We start from the raw sequence: 18,404 nt of genomic DNA, 5'->3' as shown, positions 1-18,404 counted from the left end.
GAGGAGGAGAAGAAGAAGAAGAAGAAGAAGAAGAAGAAGAAGAAGAAGAGGAGGAGCAGGAGGAAGAGGAGGACGAGGACGAGGAGGAGGACGAGGAGGAGGAGGAATGTGGTAGTGAGGGGCGAAGAAAGGAAATGTTTCCGGAAAGGGGTGGGGGTGTGGGGGTGTGGGGGTGTGGGAGGATGACAGAGAGCGAGAATGTGTGTGTGTGTGTGTGTGTGTGTGTGTGTGTGTGTGTGTGTGTGTATTAGTGAGAGAGAGAGAGAGAGAGAGAGAGAGAGAGAGAGAGAGAGAGAGAGAGAGAGAGAGAGAGACGGAGGGTAGGGGACGGACAGAGCGACAGAGACAGAAAAAAAATTATAGATCGTTCACACACACACACACACACACACACACACACAGAGGATCATTGCTATTCCTCCGGCGCCGAGGAAACCTACCGAAGAAAAAAATTCACACACGCACACACACACATTGTGTGTGTGTGTGTGTGTGTGTGTGTGTGTGTGTGTGTGTGTGTGTGTGTGTGTGTGTGTGTGTGAGTGAAATCAATAAAGTGGAGTAGTTGGCAGAACCTTGAACTGCACGACACGGCAACATTGTCGCTGGAAACAGCTGTGCTTGTTGAACAGGCCAAGTCCATACGATACCAGCAGCACACTGAACTTCCTACTACACCGCTCAACAAGCTGCTGCAGCCAGGACCATTACTGTGAGATGAAAACGTTTTATGGCGTCATGCTTTCTTCTTTCCTTCCTAGTTGTTTTTTTTAAACACCCCCCCACCCACGCACGCCCCCCCCCACAGTACGCCACACACACACACACACACACACACACACACACACACACACACACACACACACACACACACACACACACACACACACACACGTGAGTGCACGCACGTAAACACACGCATACTCAGTTTCACACACGCACGCATGTACGTACATGCAAACGCTCACATACGCACATGTATGTATTGCTGGTATATGTGTTGGGTATATGTGTATATAAATATATGTGTATAATGCATGTGTAAATAAGTAATCTATCTATCTATCTATCTATCTATCTATCTATCTATCTATCTATCTATCTATTACCTACATATTTATATTGTGATACATACATATGTATGTACCAACGTACTAAGTACATACGTGCATATCTACGAACGCATTCTTACATACGTGCATGTATAAACACACACACACACACACACACACACACACACACACACACACACACACACACACACACATAAACACACACACAGAGGACTTGATAACTCAGCAAATGACACGTAACCTTACGTGTGATGTACTCATTCAGTGTCTGATATATACACTTGAACACAAACATGATGATATCATGGTTGTCAGTTCTGCATTCATTCACCGAGACATTAGGTTCGATAGAATCACGTTACTAGAAGTTTCAGTCAGGTTGAATTCGGCATCGTTTATTCTATGACATTATATTGTGATGTCATCACATATGTTAAAAATAGACGTGCTATTCAAATATTTTCCTGTCCTTGAATGACCACAAAACTGAAGCTATGATTATTTCCTCTGCAAGAATGTCCACATCTACTTCTTTTTCTGCCTCTATTGTGGTTGGTGATGCCACGGTTTAGTTTTCTAAATCAGCAAGGAACCTTGGAGTCATTTTTGACTCAAACCTCAGCATGCATGCTCAGGTAGTAAATCTGATACGCATTGGGGTGGGGGTGGGGGGTGGGGGGGGGGGGGGGGGGTGAGGGGGTGAGGGTTTTTTTTTTTTTTTAGAAAGAGTGGTCATGAATGTTTTTATGTAACTTGTAATATTTTTCTTTCATGTAAAGCACACTGAGCTCTTAGAGAGAAAGGGCGCTATATAAAGGTACATTATTATTATTATTATCGTCATCATCATCATCTTAATTCACAAGAAAGGCCTTGCACATACACAGACAAAAACAGACAGATATACACACACACGCGCGCGCACTCACAGAGGTATGCCACTATCTCCTATGGTAAACCTTTTCAGCTACTAAAAACCAGCGACCAATGATAAAAATTCACCCCTCTCTCTCATCTCACCTCATCTTCGATGTATATCTTTACTCACCTTCCACACAAATATCATGTTCAATATAGCCGTAAATGCACATCAGATAATTACAGTAATAACAAATTTTAATCAACGATGATGGCAGCCATGGAAACAACGGGAGAGCTAGAAGTAGAAGATTAAAAAACGACGAAAAAGCATGGATTAAAACCTATACACACACACACAAATAATAGAGACAGAATGATTTTCCCCAGGATCATGCATGATACTTACGTGATCATTCCCCGCGTCAGAGATCAGACATCCACTGGCCGGAAAGAAGACTATTATCTAAAACGAACGTCTGAGTTCAGAACTACAGAAAAAAAAAAAATCGAAGCGATACAGATTTTCAGCGATGAAATATCAATGCCTACAGAGGCTACCCATGCAGATCATGTGTACGAGGGTAGAGACAATGTATACATACCGATTTATGCAACTCATTTGTGCCTTTCGCGATGATTGCTTTGAAGACGAAGACGAAAACGAAGAAGACGAAGAAGAAGAAGAAGAAGAAGAAGAAGAAGAAGAAGAAGAAGAAGAAGAAGAAGAAGAAGAAGAAGAAGGAGCAGGAGGAGCAGGAGGAGCAGGAGGAATGAGAAGAGGGGGCGGTGGGGAGGGTGGGGAGGGTGGGCAGTTGGGGACGGAGCATTCAGAGAAAAAGAATGGGAGACAAATAACTCCGAAAACACAACTGTGGAAAAGCAAAACAGGAAACATCTCTTGGAATGAAGAGGAGGATGAGGGTGAGAAGAAGAAGAAGAAGAAGAAGAAGAAGAAGAAGAAGATTTTTGTTGTTGTGTTCAAAGTTTACCAAAAGAATTTTTTCCCATACAACCATTGTGCAGTGAAAGAAACATTAGTATGTGCGGCTTCCTGTCCCCCCCACCTTAAATTTAAAAAAAAAAGAAAAAAAAGAAAAATACTTGTATGATTACTGTCATGATTATGATTATTATGATTATCATCATTATTGTGATATCATGGTAGTTATGATTATAATTCTCATTATTGTCACTGTTATTATATTGTCGCTATTGTCCTTAAGCTTCATTAGTGGCAGGCAAAATTTATTATGTTGTTCACTTGACACTTATGTTGTTACGTATAAGGATGTACCTTTCATTTCAAGGAAATATGACCGTCTCAGACGGGAAAAAAAAGTTAGAAAAAAAGAAGAGAGAAGTAGTGAGTGTGTTCATTGCTTTGAACATACTCTTGCTTATTGAATGTACGAGGGTCATTCAATAAATAAGGTGAATTTTTCGGTATAAGGACTTCTAATACAGATAGAAGCTTACTTTTTTGTTGTTGTTTTTTTTGTTTTTGTTTTACTTCTTTTTCACATGGATTTAATTTGTTTTGCAGATTAAAAAAAACTTTGAGAGTTTTGGCGATTAACAAAGATGGCCGACCAAGAAGCATGCTCCAGGATTGAACAGCGGTCAGTTATCAAGTTTTTGGTTGCTGAAGGGTGCAAACCAGTTGAAATTCATAGGAGAATGTCAACTGTGTATGGTGCCACATGTTTCAGCCGAAAAAATGTCTACACGTGGGCTAAATTGTTTAAAGAAGGACGGAGCAGTGTTGAGGATGAAGACAGGCCTGGAAGGCCTACAGACGTGAGGTCTCCTGAGGTGATCGAATCAGTCAATGACCTCATTCAGTCTGACAGAAGGGTGACAGTGGATGACATTGCAAGGACTTTGAGCTTATCTGTTGGGACAGCACACAAAATTGTCCATGATGACCTTGGCTACTCGAAGGTCAGCTGCCGGTGGGTGCCAAAGATGCTTACTCCAGAGCACAAACAGAGGAGGGTCGAGTTGTCCCAGCAGTGTCTCTGCCGCTATGAGAAGGATGGTGATGAGTTTCTGAAGAAGGTGGTCACATGTGACGAGACATGGGTTTGGCACTATGAGCCTGAGTCCAAACGGCAGTCCATGGAGTGGAAGCACGTAGGCTGCTCCAGTGAAGAAGAAGTTCAAGTCCCAGCGGTCCACGAGGAAGGTGATGCTCACCGTTTTTTGGGATATGCAAGGCCCAATCACCATTTCATTCCTTGAGAAAGGAAGCACTGTGAACAGTGCCAACTACTGTGAACTGCTGAGGCAGGTCAAGAAAGACAAAGAACAAACGCAGGGGTCATCAGTCAGAAGGAGTCATCTTGCATCATGACAACGCAAGGCCTCACACAGCAGCCCGAACGGTGCAGACCATCAACGAGCTGGGCTGGGAACTGCTCCCTCATCCCCCTTACAGCCCAGACCTTGCCCCTTCAGACTTTCACCTGTTTGGTCCCTTGAAAGCGTTCACGAGAGGCACGAAGTTTGAAAGTGACGATGAAGTCAAAAGTGTTGTGAGCGACTGGCTGAGACATCAGTCCAAAGATTTTTACGCTGAGGGAATACGGAAGCTTGTGCACAGATGGGAAAAGTGTGTGACAGTGCTGGGAGACTACGTTGAAAAAAAAAGAAAGTAAGCTTCTATCTGTATTAGAAGTCCTTATACCGAAAAATTCACCTTATTTATTGAATGACCCTCGTACATGAATAAGACGAATTTGAGAATAATAATTTTGAGAACAAAGAGACGGAGAAAGAAGAAGAGATGATGATGATGATGATGAAGAAGAAGAAGAAGAAGAAGAAGAAGAAGAAGAAGAAGAAGAAGAGTATGGTGATCATTATGATCACGATTATTGTATTATTATGATAGTTATGATTGTGATGATTATTATTCTCATTATTGTCATTGTTGTCATATTATCGCTATTGTCCTTTGCAGTTCGTTAGTAGCAAGTCAAATTTCTTATGTTGTTCACTTTACAGTTGTTTAAGTTGTTATCCATATGTATGTACCATTCATTTTGAAAGAATATAAGCGTCTTAGACGGAAAGAGGTTTAAAAGAAAAAAAGGAAAGAGACGTGGTGAGTGTGTTCATCACTTTGAACATAGTCTTGATATATTGGATGTGAATGAATAAGACGAATTAAAAAAAAAGAATAATTTTGAGAACAAAGAGGGCGAGAAGGGAACAGAGATAGAAAAAGGAGGAGGAGGAGGGGAAGAAGAAGAAGAAGCAGAAGAAGAAGAAGAAGAAGAAGAAGAAGATGAAGAAGAAGAAGATAGAGAGAAAGAAGCAAGCAACATGGTGACAAGACAAGTCCCAAAACAACATGTGCACAAACAAGACCAGCCAGCCAACCAACCAACCAACCAACCAAACAAACAATTTGAAACCCCCAAAACAAAACAAAGAAACACACACACACACACACACACACACACAGAGACATAGATACATACCACTCAACTCGGACACTTGCAAGGTGAAGCAGGAGGTTAGTCGGTTAAAGAGAAAGCAGCATTCCTCTGATGATGAAGAAAGGAGAAGATTAGCTTTTTGTTCTTTTCTTTATTTAATAAGACCACGTAAGAGAAAAAAAAGGGCGAGGCACTGGAAGAAGACAAGTATTGCAAGTCGAAGGAGGAAGGAGGAGGAGGAGGAGGGATGAAGTTGGGGGTGGGGTGGTGAGGGGGGGGGGGTGAGGGGGGAGGGTCATGCACATACATACCGTGGCTGTTTGCAAGCACTGCAGCAGATGGCGGTGCTGCAGCTTAAAGGCTCCCTCCTCCTGGCCATCTTCCATCCCTTCCCCATCATCATCATCCGTGGAAAGCACCAACACCCTCGCCCTAATCTTGAGAGACCAACATCAAAACAACACGCTAGTTTAGCTACAGGCACTGCAAAAAGGGAAGAGGGGGAGGGGGCTGGGCGGGCAGGGAACACCTGGGCAGGATGAGGGCTGGGTGGGGTGGGTGGTCCTCCCCTGGGAGTGCACATACCGTAGCCTTCTCGAGGCAGGAGAGCAGGTGGTGGTGCTGCAGGGCAAAGATGCCTTCCCGCATGTCGGGGTCCACCTCCAGCCCGCTGTCCTGGGCCAGCACTGCCTCCTCCATGCGCTTCTTGGACCGCATGAACTCCGCCCCGCTCGCGTTCTTCGCCATGCGTATCCGCGCCTCCCGCGCTTTCTGCACGTGCAACAGGGTTAAAGGGGGGAACAGGTTAGTACCCAACAAACCCCAACAGCTATCATCACTTCGGGCAGGGGTCCCACTGAGCGGTGGTGGACAGAGACAGGTAGGTGGTGGAGGAGGAGGAGAGTGGTTGGCGTTGTCTTCACTGGTGCCCTCCCCCTACAACATCAGCGGGCGAGTCAAAGGATCAGGCAACAGGTAATAGGTTAGTACCCGTTGCTGTTGTTGTCAGTGGGGAGGGAAGGTCGGGGGGTTGGGGGGGGGGGCGCTTCTCCCACTTGACAGGCTCGAGAGAGCTTGGGGGGATAGGGTGTGGAGGAAACGGTTAGTCAAGCAGCTTTGTTGTGTGAAGCACCAACTCTGAGTGCCTGTCTCCACGCCCTTCCCCGTCTGTTGGTAGAGGTGGTAGTCGGAGGCAGGATTGTCCACAACATGGGTCCATAAAGAAGGGGACACCACACCTGAAGTCTGCCAGGTACAGGTTATTTATCAAGGTTAGCGCGCAGAGTTTTTTCCTTTATGTTATCGTGTAGAGTGCTTTTGGTATCTTTCAAATCATCACTGCAAAGGAAAAACTGGAAAATTTTCCCTCATTTTCGTTTTTTTAAATCTCAAAATTTTGTTTTTAAAACAACGAAATTTGGATCAAGCCAATGTATATACTTGTGACAGAGAAAACGTTTTAGTTCAACTGATAAAACCGTTTATGTATGTGGTGACTTCTCAATCTGTGACCATACAGGGATTCCATTCACGCATAACTGGATTGGAAATGCTTTGAGCTCAAGAGAATTTGTTTGATCTAAGTTGCATGAACACCTTTGGGCTTCTGTTTCAGTTCAGTAGTTCAGTAGGTTTTCTTCAACGACGTTCTGTTTTGTTCGTGTTTTCTTTCTCTCTAGAAGTAGTTTACACGACTCTCTTCCCCTGTACATGGACAGTTTCTTTGTCTTCTCTACTATATATACTGCTCGACAACCACGCACAGCTTTTTTTCCCTAGAGGTTGACTGTTTGACTATGTGGCTTGTTCAAGATTAACTCTCTCCATACGAACGGCGAAAGAGACGACGTTAACAGCGTTTCACCCCAGTTACCATCATCAAAATATTTCAAGCGGAAGGCTCTTATACTGAAGAGGTGAATGTTGACAAAGAATACCACAATTCTGACGACGGAAGCTAAAGGTTGGGTCATTCAGACACCCACTGGACAACCGAGGGGTCTGTGTAGAGGAGAAGAGAGGACTGGCCGTACTGAGCGAGTTAAAGAGGCTATGCCAGTCTAGAATAAAAGCTAATTTGTGATTGCACATTTCTTCTGTCTTTGCTGCTGTGTGCACATGTCAAATGATCGGTATAAGGAGAGGCCCGGCGCTTCCTTTTTTTGAGGAAGTGTCTGGGTTTGTTCCAATGTACCTTTTATCTACCTGTGTGCTAGCTGAGTCGGTAGCGTAAGCAGCATTGACTTGAAGTTGTGAACCTTGTGATGGGAGAGAGTCACCACCCATTACTATTTGTTTATTACTTGAAAAACAACTGAGATTCCTTTCTGATGCGTTTTGTATCAGTAGGAGATAAGAAAGCTTCAAGAGTACGCGAGCTGTCGATAACGCACGTACCACTTATATACTAACGTGCTGTTGAAAAAGAATGAATTGTCAGGGTGACAAATAAGCGAAGAAAAAAAAAGAATGCTCATTGAAAAGGTAAAAGCACCGTGCTCCTTTGCGTCATGACGATGGCTCTCCAGAATGGTCAGACCGATTCCTCAAGATGCCTTGCACAAGTGTGAAATTGTTCAGGTCCAGAGGTCGACGAATACACCCCTCATCATTTTCTGAGACTTTTTCATCACGGCTCGTAAAAAAACCCAAACAACAACAACAACAAAAAACAAACCCAACAACAACAACAACAAAACCCAACAACAACCCAACAACAAAACAGCACATACACAAACAAAAAACGAATTAAAAACCACAACTCAACCGAAACTCGCCAGGATGCGAATAACAAAACTGTACAATGCTTTCATCTCTGATGAAGTAAATGGAGACATAATGATGATACAATATTATCCAGTTCATATGTGCAGCCCAGTCGAAGATAAGAGCCAAGATGTATTGTATCCCGGCTCTTGAGCATGGCGTTGGCGAAGAGAAGCCCTGAGACCTTTCACGTGTTTAAGGGAAGCCCTGGCATCTTTCACGTGTTTAAGGAAGCCCTGACACCTTTCACGTGTTTAAGGGAAGCCCTGACACCTTTCACGTGTTTAAGGGAAGCCCTGGCACCTTTCACGTGTTTAAGGGAAGCCCTGACACCTTTCACGTGTTTAAGGGAAGCCCTGGCACCTTTCACGTGTTTAAGGGAAGCCCTGGCACGTGGCTTGGGGAAGCCCAGGACATGAGGCCCAGCTCTTTGCAAGGTACATTCTCTCTAATGCGTCAGTGAGAAATTACAATGTTTCGGGTATCTATCTATTTGTTCGAATAATCTGTCATTGTTCGCAATCGTATACACAGTAAAAAGAAGAAAAAAAGCCTTTTGAAATTACAGTTTAGATTTTACTTATTCTTTTGCTGTTTTTTTTCTCATTGCATAAATCTTACAGGAATTCTCAAACATTTGCACTCTGAAGTTTGTATAAATGCTGTTCTTAACGGACACGTGTAAATTCCAATACCACTACGAGCAAGTCAGACGTTTAGGTTCATCTGTTAGGACTTTCCTCCAAACTTCGGTATTCGCTTTGTAGTGCAAAGGTGTTAAAATCTTAGGCAAGCAAAAAGAATGAAATGTATTTAGCGTGGTTCTGTTTGGGTGCTCCGTAACTCGGTATCTGTGTCATACAGACAAGCTGCAAGATCCTTTCATTCAAGGAAGACTGTGAACAAAGGAACTATGAGGGTACGGTTCACCGAGTCTTCTTCTTCTTCCGCGTTCCTGGGCAGCAACTCCCACGCTCACTCGTGTGTACACGAGAGGGCTTTTACGTGTATGACCGTTTTTACCCCGCCATGTAGGCAGCCATACTCCGTTTTCAGGGGTGTGAAACTGCGAATGTTCCTGTTTCCATAACCCACCGAACGTTGACACGGATTACAGGGTCTTTAACGTGCGTATTTGATCTTCAGCTTGTGTATACACACGAAGGGGGTTCAGACACTAGCAGGTCTGCACATATGTTGACCTGGGAGATAGGAAAAATTTCCACCCTTTACCTACCAGGCGCCGTTACCGAGATCCGAACCCGGGACCTTCAGATTGAAAGTCCAACGCTTTAATTAACCATTCGGCTATTAAGACCGTCACCGAGTGTTCGACTCATGAACATGGCGGAAGGACTCAACAATCCTTATGATGTGATGATCGGCGGGTGGCTTGCTCCGGAGGGAGTGCATAATGTTGTGTTTTGCAGGTACAGCACACATTCAAACAAAACCCACGTGTCTTAAGTAATAACTTTACTGAACCTTTGACCAATTCATTCAAAACGCTTCATTACACTACATTTTGGTCTCAGAAGGTCAGTGTTTAGCACAGATGTCATCAATGCAATTCAAACTCAGATCACAATCTCTCATACAACAACTACTACTAATATCAATAATAACAAAAAGAACAATAATGATAATAACAACAATAACAACAAAAATAATAACAAATAATAACAATAATACTGATAATAATGATTTTAAAACAGAACCATAGCTTTTCTTCTTCTTTTGTACTGGGACAATCAGAATACGACCAACCACAAAGCAGTTGATTTGTAATGCCCCTGCTTTTTTGGTGTTGTTGTTGTTTTGACAACATCGTGTTCTCTTGTAGTGTAAGCACATTATAAATTGTGGTTTGATAAAATAGCATGTTCTTTAAAATGACATGGTATATAATTTTCTATTTCTAAAAATCAGACATCAAAGCACACAAATCTTAAAGCATCATGCATAAAACATCATATAAATGAAGTGGAAAATATGCGTAAAACAATAACGCTATCATAGGTGATGACACTTTTTTTTTTTTAAAGAAAAACTGTCGCGCACTCACAGTGCAGAAAATGAACATCGTGAACTCAAACTATAGAACATAATGCTGATTTGATCAAACATAATTATCCTCGTTCAGATCTGTTTTGTGGCACGCAAACGACTGCAAGTAGTTCAGGACACCAGAGACCCGCAATTCGGCTTCAAAAAAGAACATACATTTTCTGCCAGAGATTGCAGTCTTTCTTCTTCTTCTGCGTTCACTCGTATGCACACGAGTAGGGCTTTTACGTGTATGACCGTTTTTACCCCGCCATGTAGGCAGCCATACTCCGTTTTCGGGGGTGTGCATGCTGGGTATGTTCTTGTTTCCATAACCCACCGAACGCTGACATGGATTACAGGATCTTTAACGTGCGTATTTGATCTTCTGCTTGCATATACACACGAAGGGGGTTCAGGCACTAGCAGGTCTGGACATATGTTGACCTGGGAGATCGTAAAAATCTCCACCCTTTACCCACCAGGCGCCGTCACCGTGATTCGAACCCGGGACCCTCATTGACAGTCCAACGCTTTAACCACACGGCTATTGCGCCCGTCATTGCAGTCTTTCTTTCTTTGAGGAGGAAGGTGGCAGAATGGTTGAGACGTTTATCTGCCAATACAGTGCCCGTGAGGGTCTGGGTTCACTTCCCGCTCCTGCCCTTTCTCCACAGTTTGACTGGAATATCAAATTCAGCGTCTAGTCATTCGGTTAAGACGATAAACCAAGGTCCAGTGTTTAGCACGTACTTGGCACACGAAAGAAGAATCCGTGGCAACAAAACTGTTGTCATCTGGCAAAATTATGTAGAAGAAATCCACTCCGTTCGGTACACAAATATATGTACATGCACTCGAGGCCTGACGAGCACGCCGGGTTATGCTGCTGTCAGGCATCTGCCTAGCAAAATGTGGTGAAGCGTATATGGGTTTGTCCGAACGCAGTGACGCCTCCTCGAGACATTGAAACTGAAACTTTGCGCTGAGTGGGAATTGCACAGAAACTGAAATTGAAACAGAGGATAACAGTATGCTTATTTGTTTTTCACAGAAAGTGTGCACAGGGGATACATGCACAGATGCATCTCTTCTAAAGCCGACAACAATCGCCCAAACAAGAAGAAATATACCAGACCCGAGAGAGTCATCAAACAAGAAATCTCTTGGCTCTAAACTCAGTGCTCTGGAAAGAATCCATGTTTGTTTGTTTTTTTAAAAGGAAGTTTCAATCTTATGGGGGTTATTCTCCGACGTCGATATTGAGACCAGTCATTGCATGATCACACAGTGCACACATTTCATTGAGATGGTGCGTGGCACCAGCCCGCAAAGCAATGGCAACTTGCGTTGTGCCAGCACAAGAGGTCGAGATCTTTCTCTGCCAACATTGATGGTACACACTTATCTTACCCCTCAACACCGATGGTACACACCTATTTCACACCTCAACCCCTCAGCTCACTACGCCCTTCCCCCTCCCACACACTCCACCCACCCAAAGAGATATACAGACAAATAAAAATCTGGACATGCAGATATAGACATATAGGCTCAGGGAGAGAGAGAGAGAGAGAGAGAGAGAGAGAGAGAGAGAGAGAGAGAGAGAGAGAGAGAGAGAGAGATTCAAAAACTTCATTACTCAAGGATAAAGAATTTAGGCATTGCCTAGTCCTCCAATCTGTCCTTGTGACAACAAAAACAATAACGATAAGACACAACAATAAGAGAGAGAGAGAGAGAGAGAGAAGAGAGAGAGAGAGAGAGAGAGAGAGAGAGAGAGGATTCTAAGAATTAACAAGAGAGGCAAGGCCTTCAAGACTCACTTGTGACTGAGAGTAAAACACACAAGCTTTTTATGTATTGAGTATAATTTCAAAATGTAATGTTTAAGATGAGAAAGATCAGTTTAAAGCAAATTAAGTCCCCTAGCATTAATTACGGAGTAATTTCCCTTCTTTACTATCTGCACCAAAACGTTTGCAAAATAAATAAAACTTCCGTGCTTAACAAAAGAAGTTCCTGTTTGAACAAAAAATGATAATAATGACTGCTCTTGTTGTTGGGTCAGAATATCAGATCAAAGTGCCAAGTTTAGAGAATACAAAAAATATAAATATAACAGTAAATGCAGTTTGCATATAATTAGGCTTCATTATTTATTTTCTGTGCCCATCCCAGAGGTGCAATATTGTTTTAAACAAGATGACTGGAAAGAACTGAATTTTTCCTATTTTTATGCCTAATTTGGTGTCAACTGACAAAGTATTTGCAGAGAAAATGTCAATGTTAAAGTTTACCACGGACACACAGACACACACACACACACACACAGACAACCGAACACCGGGTTAAAACATAGACTCACTTTGTTTACACAAGTGAGTCAAAAAAAGCACACATGGGGTACTATTCAGAATGGTCCACAAGAACAAAGCGTGGCGATTCTACGTTGCTGACCAACATACCGGCTGGCTTAACGGGCAGTGAGTAAGTTAAAAAAAAACAAAAACAAATCACCATACCAATTATGTGGAGTGACGCCTAGAGGTAACGCGTCCGCCTAGGAAGCGAGAGAATATAAGCGCGCTGGTTCGAACCACGGCTCAGCCGCCGATATTTTCTCCTCCTGCACTAGACCTTGAGTGGTGGTCTGGACGTTAGTCATTCGGATGAGACGGTAAACCGAGGTCCCGTGTGCAGCATGCACTTAGCACACGTAAAAGAACCCACGGCAACGAAAGTGTTGTTCCTGGCAAAATTATATAGAAAAATCGACTTCGATAGGAAAAACAAATAAACTTGCACGCAGGAAAAAATACAAAAAAACGGTGAGCAGCCCGAATTTCACACAGAAATCTGTTGTGACAAAAAGAGAAATACAATACAGTACAATACAATTACAACAGAGTTAATCACCAACCCTTGGTTAGTCTCGCCCTGCCCATTATACTTCATAGTTTTGCACTGTTTTGTTTTTTCAAATGATGCATTGCGCCCTAACTTACCAACCACCCAATAACCACAGTTTGAAACCCGTGTCATTGTTTTTAATCCCTACACAGTTCAACCCCTACCATCACCCAACCTTTCAAACCTGTGCATAGAAACCTGACCTGCTCACCTTGATTCAACCTTACGATTCAACCTTGAACCACAACTTTCCCTACAACCACCCACCATCCCTCGGACTCTTAAACATGACTGAACCCCTTTGTTGAACATCCAGTAAAGGCATTACTGAACCCCTTCCATGTTAAACATCCAGTAAAGGCATTACTGAACCCTTTGTTAAACATCTAGTAAAGGCATTACTGAACCCCTCCCATGTTAAACATCTAGTAAAGGCATTACTGAACCCCTCCCATGTTAAACATCCAGTAAAGGCATTACTGAACCCTTTGTTAAACATCTAGTAAAGGCATTACTGAACCCCTCCCATGTTAAACATCCAGTAAAGGCATTACTGAACCCCTCCCATGTTAAACATCCAGTAAAGGCATTACTGAACCCTTTGTTAAACATCCAGTAAAGGCATTACTGAACCCCTTCCATGTTAAACATCCAGTAAAGGCATTACTGAACCCTTTGTTAAACATCCAGTAAAGGCATTACTGAACCCCTCCCATGTTAAACATCCAGTAAAGGCATTACTGAACCCCTCCCATGTTAAACATCCAGTAAAGGCATTACTGAACCCCTCCCATGTTAAACATCCAGTAAAGGCATTACTGAACCCTTTGTTAAACATCCAGTAAAGGCATTACTGAACTCCTCCCATGTTAAACATCCAGGAAAAGCATTACTGAACCCTTTGTTAAACACCCAGTAAAGGCATTACTGAACCCCTTCCATGTTAAACATCCAGTAAAGGCATTACTGAACCCCTCCCATGTTAAACATCCAAGAAAAGCATTACTGAACCCCTCCCATGTTAAATATCCAGGAAAGGCATTACTGAACCCCTTCCATGTTAAACACCCAGTAAAGGCATTGCTATACCCTTTGTTAAACATCCAGTAAAGGCATTACTGAACCCCTCCCATGTTAAACATCCAGGAAAAGCATTACTGAACCCCTTCCATGTTAAACATCCAGTAAAAGCATTACTGAACCCTTTGTTAAACATCCAGTAAAGGCATTACTGAACCCTTTGTTAAACATCCAGTAAAGGCATTACTGAACCCCTCCCATGTTAAACACCCAGTAAAGGCATTACTGAACCCTTTGTTAAACATCCAGTAAAGGCATTACTGAACCCCTTCCATGTTAAACATCCAGTAAAGGCATTACTGAACCCTTTGTTAAACATCCAGTAAAGGCATTACTGAACCCCTCCCATGTTAAACATCCAGTAAAGGCATTACTGAACCCCTCCATGTTAAACATCCAGTAAAGGCATTACTGAACCCCTTCCATGTTAAACATCCAGGAAAAACCCGCTCATAAAAAAAAGAAGAGCTGTAAAAGATGTAGCCCAGGAGCGCAGAAGAAGAAGATGAAGAAACAGATGAGGTGACAGAGAAAGATGAAGAAGGAGGAGGAAGAAGAAGAAGAAGAAGAAGAAGAAGAAGAAGAAGAAGAAGAAGAAGAAGAAGAAGAAGAAGAAGAAGAAGAAACAGGTTAGAAACATAAACGCTCCCATCCACCCTAGCCCCCCTCGAAACCCCCCTCACTCTAGTAGCCATAGCGCGGTGAGGACGTACCTTCTGCGCTTTTCGTTTGTCGGCTCTCTGGTTCTGGTGGTAGATGCGGGAGAAGTTGGACACGATGACAGGCACGGGCAACGCGATCACCAGCACTCCGGACAGCGAGCACACACCGCCCACGATCTTGCCCGTGATCGTCTTGGGCACCATGTCTCCGTACCTGCACACACACACACACACACACACAAGGCTTCTGATTAAAAGAACATCACCAACAACAGCAACAACAACAAAAGTGCTAGACTGCGTTACATCCCAACTCTGAATTTAAAACCAATCTCGATTGGCCGCAACAACCGAGCGGTTAAAGCGTTCGACTTTCAATCTGATGGTCCTGGATTCGATATCCTGATCAGGACGCTTCGTTGGTTCAGGGTGGGGTTTTTCCGATCTTCATGTTTAACAGATATGCAGACCTGCTAGTACCCGAATCCACTTCGTGTGTATACCGCACGCAGAAGATCAAACTCACACCTTAAAAATCCCGTAATCCATGTCAGCGTTTTTTGGGTTATGGATACGAGAACACGACTAGCATGCACCCCCCCCCCCCCCCCCAAACAAACAAACAAACAAACAAAAAAAAACAACAACAACAATAAAAAGAAAACAAAAAAACAAAACCAAAAACAACAACGGAGTATGGCTGCATACATGGCTGAGTAAAAACACCCATGAATGTAAAAAGCCCTCTCGCACATGGGAGATACAGCCAACAAAGCAGAAGAAGAAGAAGAAGAAGAAGAAGAAAAGAAAAAGAAGATCAATATCAAGACGAATTCATTTTGCAAAGCATTCCCTACGTTGCAGGCTGTGTGTGTAGATGGCTGTGTGAGTGGTGTTGATGCATGAATTGTGGGAGTGGAAAGAGTACAACGCTTTGAGCTGCGTTTCGCAAGACTGGGCGCTAAATGAAATCATTCATTCATTCATTCATTCATTCGTTTTCGTTTGATTATCATCATAAGTCATGATGATGATAACAACAACAGCAGCAACAACAACAACAGCAGTAATGGCAGCAATACGCAGCTGCAACAACAATAACAATCATACTGACAACGACAACAAAAGATAATGTCAAGAGAAGCGAGCTTCCAGAAGGAGAAGAATTCAGTGATCAGAACATTAACAAAATTTTGCTCCCAAGGAAGGAGGCGCGTTGGCTGAGTGGTTAGGACCAGGTGTAGATGGAACAGAATAGAACAGAATAGAATATGTCTTTATTACCAAGTGTACCGGGGTCACAAGGAATATTGGGGTGAAGGGGGATAGTACATAACAAGATACGAACATAAATCGAAAATCATACACAAACACTGATACAGTGGAAGGATACATACAAGTGCATATCAGTATAAAAACTTGTGCACACACACACACACACACACACACACACACACACACACATGCACACGTTGGATACATGTCTTCGGTTTATGAAAGTGTGTCTGTGTGTACGGCGGAAGGAAAGGATCGATTGGGCCCCGCCTTCCAGCGCCGAGTGATAGACACAGTGGTTATGAATTCACTGCTTTGATGGCCATAGAACGTTATGGGACCTGTAATCTTTTAAACCTTTAACTCACTCAGTACGGCCAGTCCTCTCTTCTCCTCTACACAGACCCCTCGGATGTCCAGTGGGTGTCTGAATGACCCAACCTTTAGCTTCCGTCGTCAGAATTGTGGTATTCTTTGTCAACATTCACCTCTTCAGTATAAGAGCCTTCCACCTGCAATATTTTGATGATGGTAATTGGGGTGAAACGCTGTTAACGTCGTCTCTTTCGCCGTTCGTATGGAGAGAGTTAAAGAAGGGCCGCACAAGTACACAAGTCTGAAACATTACGGTACATCATTGTTTTCCCTAAACATGCCCCACAAGTGAATCAACATGTCTGGTAGTTAGTCGTGTCCAACTACGACCATCAAAACAACAGAGAAGGCTACTGCTGTCCTGACAATCTGGGCTTGAATTTGAATATAGGTTCGACAGGCACAATAGCCGAGTGGTTAAAGCGTTGGACTTTCAATCTGAGGGACCTGGGTTCGAATCACGGTGACGGCGCCTGGTGGGTAAAGGGTGGAGATTTTTACGATCTCTCAGGTCAACATATGTGCAGACCTGCTAGTGCCTGAACCCCCTTCGTGTGTAAACACATGCAGAAGATCAAATACGCACGTTAAAGATCCTGTAATCCATGTCAACGTTCGGTGGGTTATGGAAGCAAGAACATACCCAGCATGCACACACCCGAAAGCGGAGTATGACTGCCTACATGGCGGGGTAAAAACGGATATGCACGTAAAAGCCCACTCGTGTACATGCAAGTGAACGTGGTAGTTGCAGCCCACGAACGCAGAAGAAGAAGAAGAAGAATATAGTGGAGAGTGTCTTGCCCAAATTACATCCCCACTCTCTCGGCCATGAGGGTTTTTTTTTTTAGGACAATCGGCGTTGGGATGGTCCCCAAAGGCTGCAGCACTAAGAGCCAGTGCAATCTTGCCTCCTAGTTTGAAAGTCATAGTCCTTCACAAAAGACTAAGCTGTAATTGATTTCCCTTTTGCGGTGGAGAAACCATTGATCACACACCTTTTACTTTGCTGTTGGCCCAGCTGTAAGCTTATGTCAGTCTGTAATATAAACCCAGCGTTGAGCCTGGAATCAATGATACTGGGAACAAAACAAACCCAGAGACTTTACTAAAAAAAGAAAAAGTTCCAGAAGACGGGATCTTGGGGGCTGTCAGCGGATGGCATAGACATGGTGACGGGTACCATCCCTATCTCCTCCGGCCACCCGCCAGGGGTGCCAGAGAAGTGAGGGAGGAAGGCAGTGAGGGAAGGGAGGGACGGGGGGCTGAGTGTAGCTGCGGACTCTTGTCTGGCGCACCGACACAGCAATTATCGTCATCAGCAGGGGAGGGGGATAGTCAATGTCCGGCACACTCTCTTGTCAGAGAGAGAGAGAGAGGGGGAGAGAATGAGGGAGAGGGCGAGACAGAGAGAAAGAGGGAGAGAGAGAGAGAGGGAGGGAGGTGAGAGAGAGTGAGTGAGGGAGAGAGGGAGAGAGATAGAGACAGAGAGAGGAAGAGAGAGAGAGAGAGAGATAGAGAGGGAGAGACATGAGAGAGACAGAGACAGAGAGAGAGATACACACACACAGGGACAGAGAGAGAGAGAGAGAGAGAGAGAGAGAGAAAGAGAGAAGGAGAGAGATAGAGAGAAGGACAGAGAGACAGAGACAGAGACAGACAGACAGACAGACAGACAGACAGACACACACACACACACACACACACACACACACACACACACACACACACACACACACAGAGTCCATTGGAAAACCAGTCGTCGCTGCGTGCAAGGGTTCTTCAAGGGTACTGGCGGTCACACACAGAGACACACACACGCATGCATGCACGCGCGCGCGCACGCACGCACACACACACACACACACACACACACACACACACACAGAAACCTTAGTGAATGCTGGAGA

The 18,404-nt window shown here is 43.8% G+C and overlaps 1 protein-coding gene across 2 annotated transcripts in view; it reads right to left on the bottom strand.

Annotated features, from left to right (window-relative positions):
* LOC143284539 (potassium voltage-gated channel protein Shal-like) overlaps positions 1–18,404 on the bottom strand; it is a 255,386-nt gene that overhangs the window by 11,527 nt on the left and 225,455 nt on the right. For both annotated transcript variants that reach the window (XM_076591292.1, XM_076591294.1), the window contains exons 3-4: positions 14,896–15,058; positions 5,963–6,148 (exon numbers count right to left, since the gene is read on the bottom strand). In XM_076591292.1, coding sequence (XP_076447407.1) covers positions 5,963–6,148; positions 14,896–15,058 — 349 coding nt within the window. The remainder of the gene's footprint in view (positions 1–5,962; positions 6,149–14,895; positions 15,059–18,404) is intronic.

The sequence above is a fragment of the Babylonia areolata genome, chromosome 8 (genome assembly GCF_041734735.1).
Source record: "Babylonia areolata isolate BAREFJ2019XMU chromosome 8, ASM4173473v1, whole genome shotgun sequence".
Taxonomy (NCBI): Eukaryota; Metazoa; Mollusca; class Gastropoda; order Neogastropoda; family Buccinidae; genus Babylonia; species Babylonia areolata.
The sequence above is the reverse complement of the archived record's forward strand: the minus strand, read 5'-3'. Positions and strand labels throughout refer to the sequence as shown.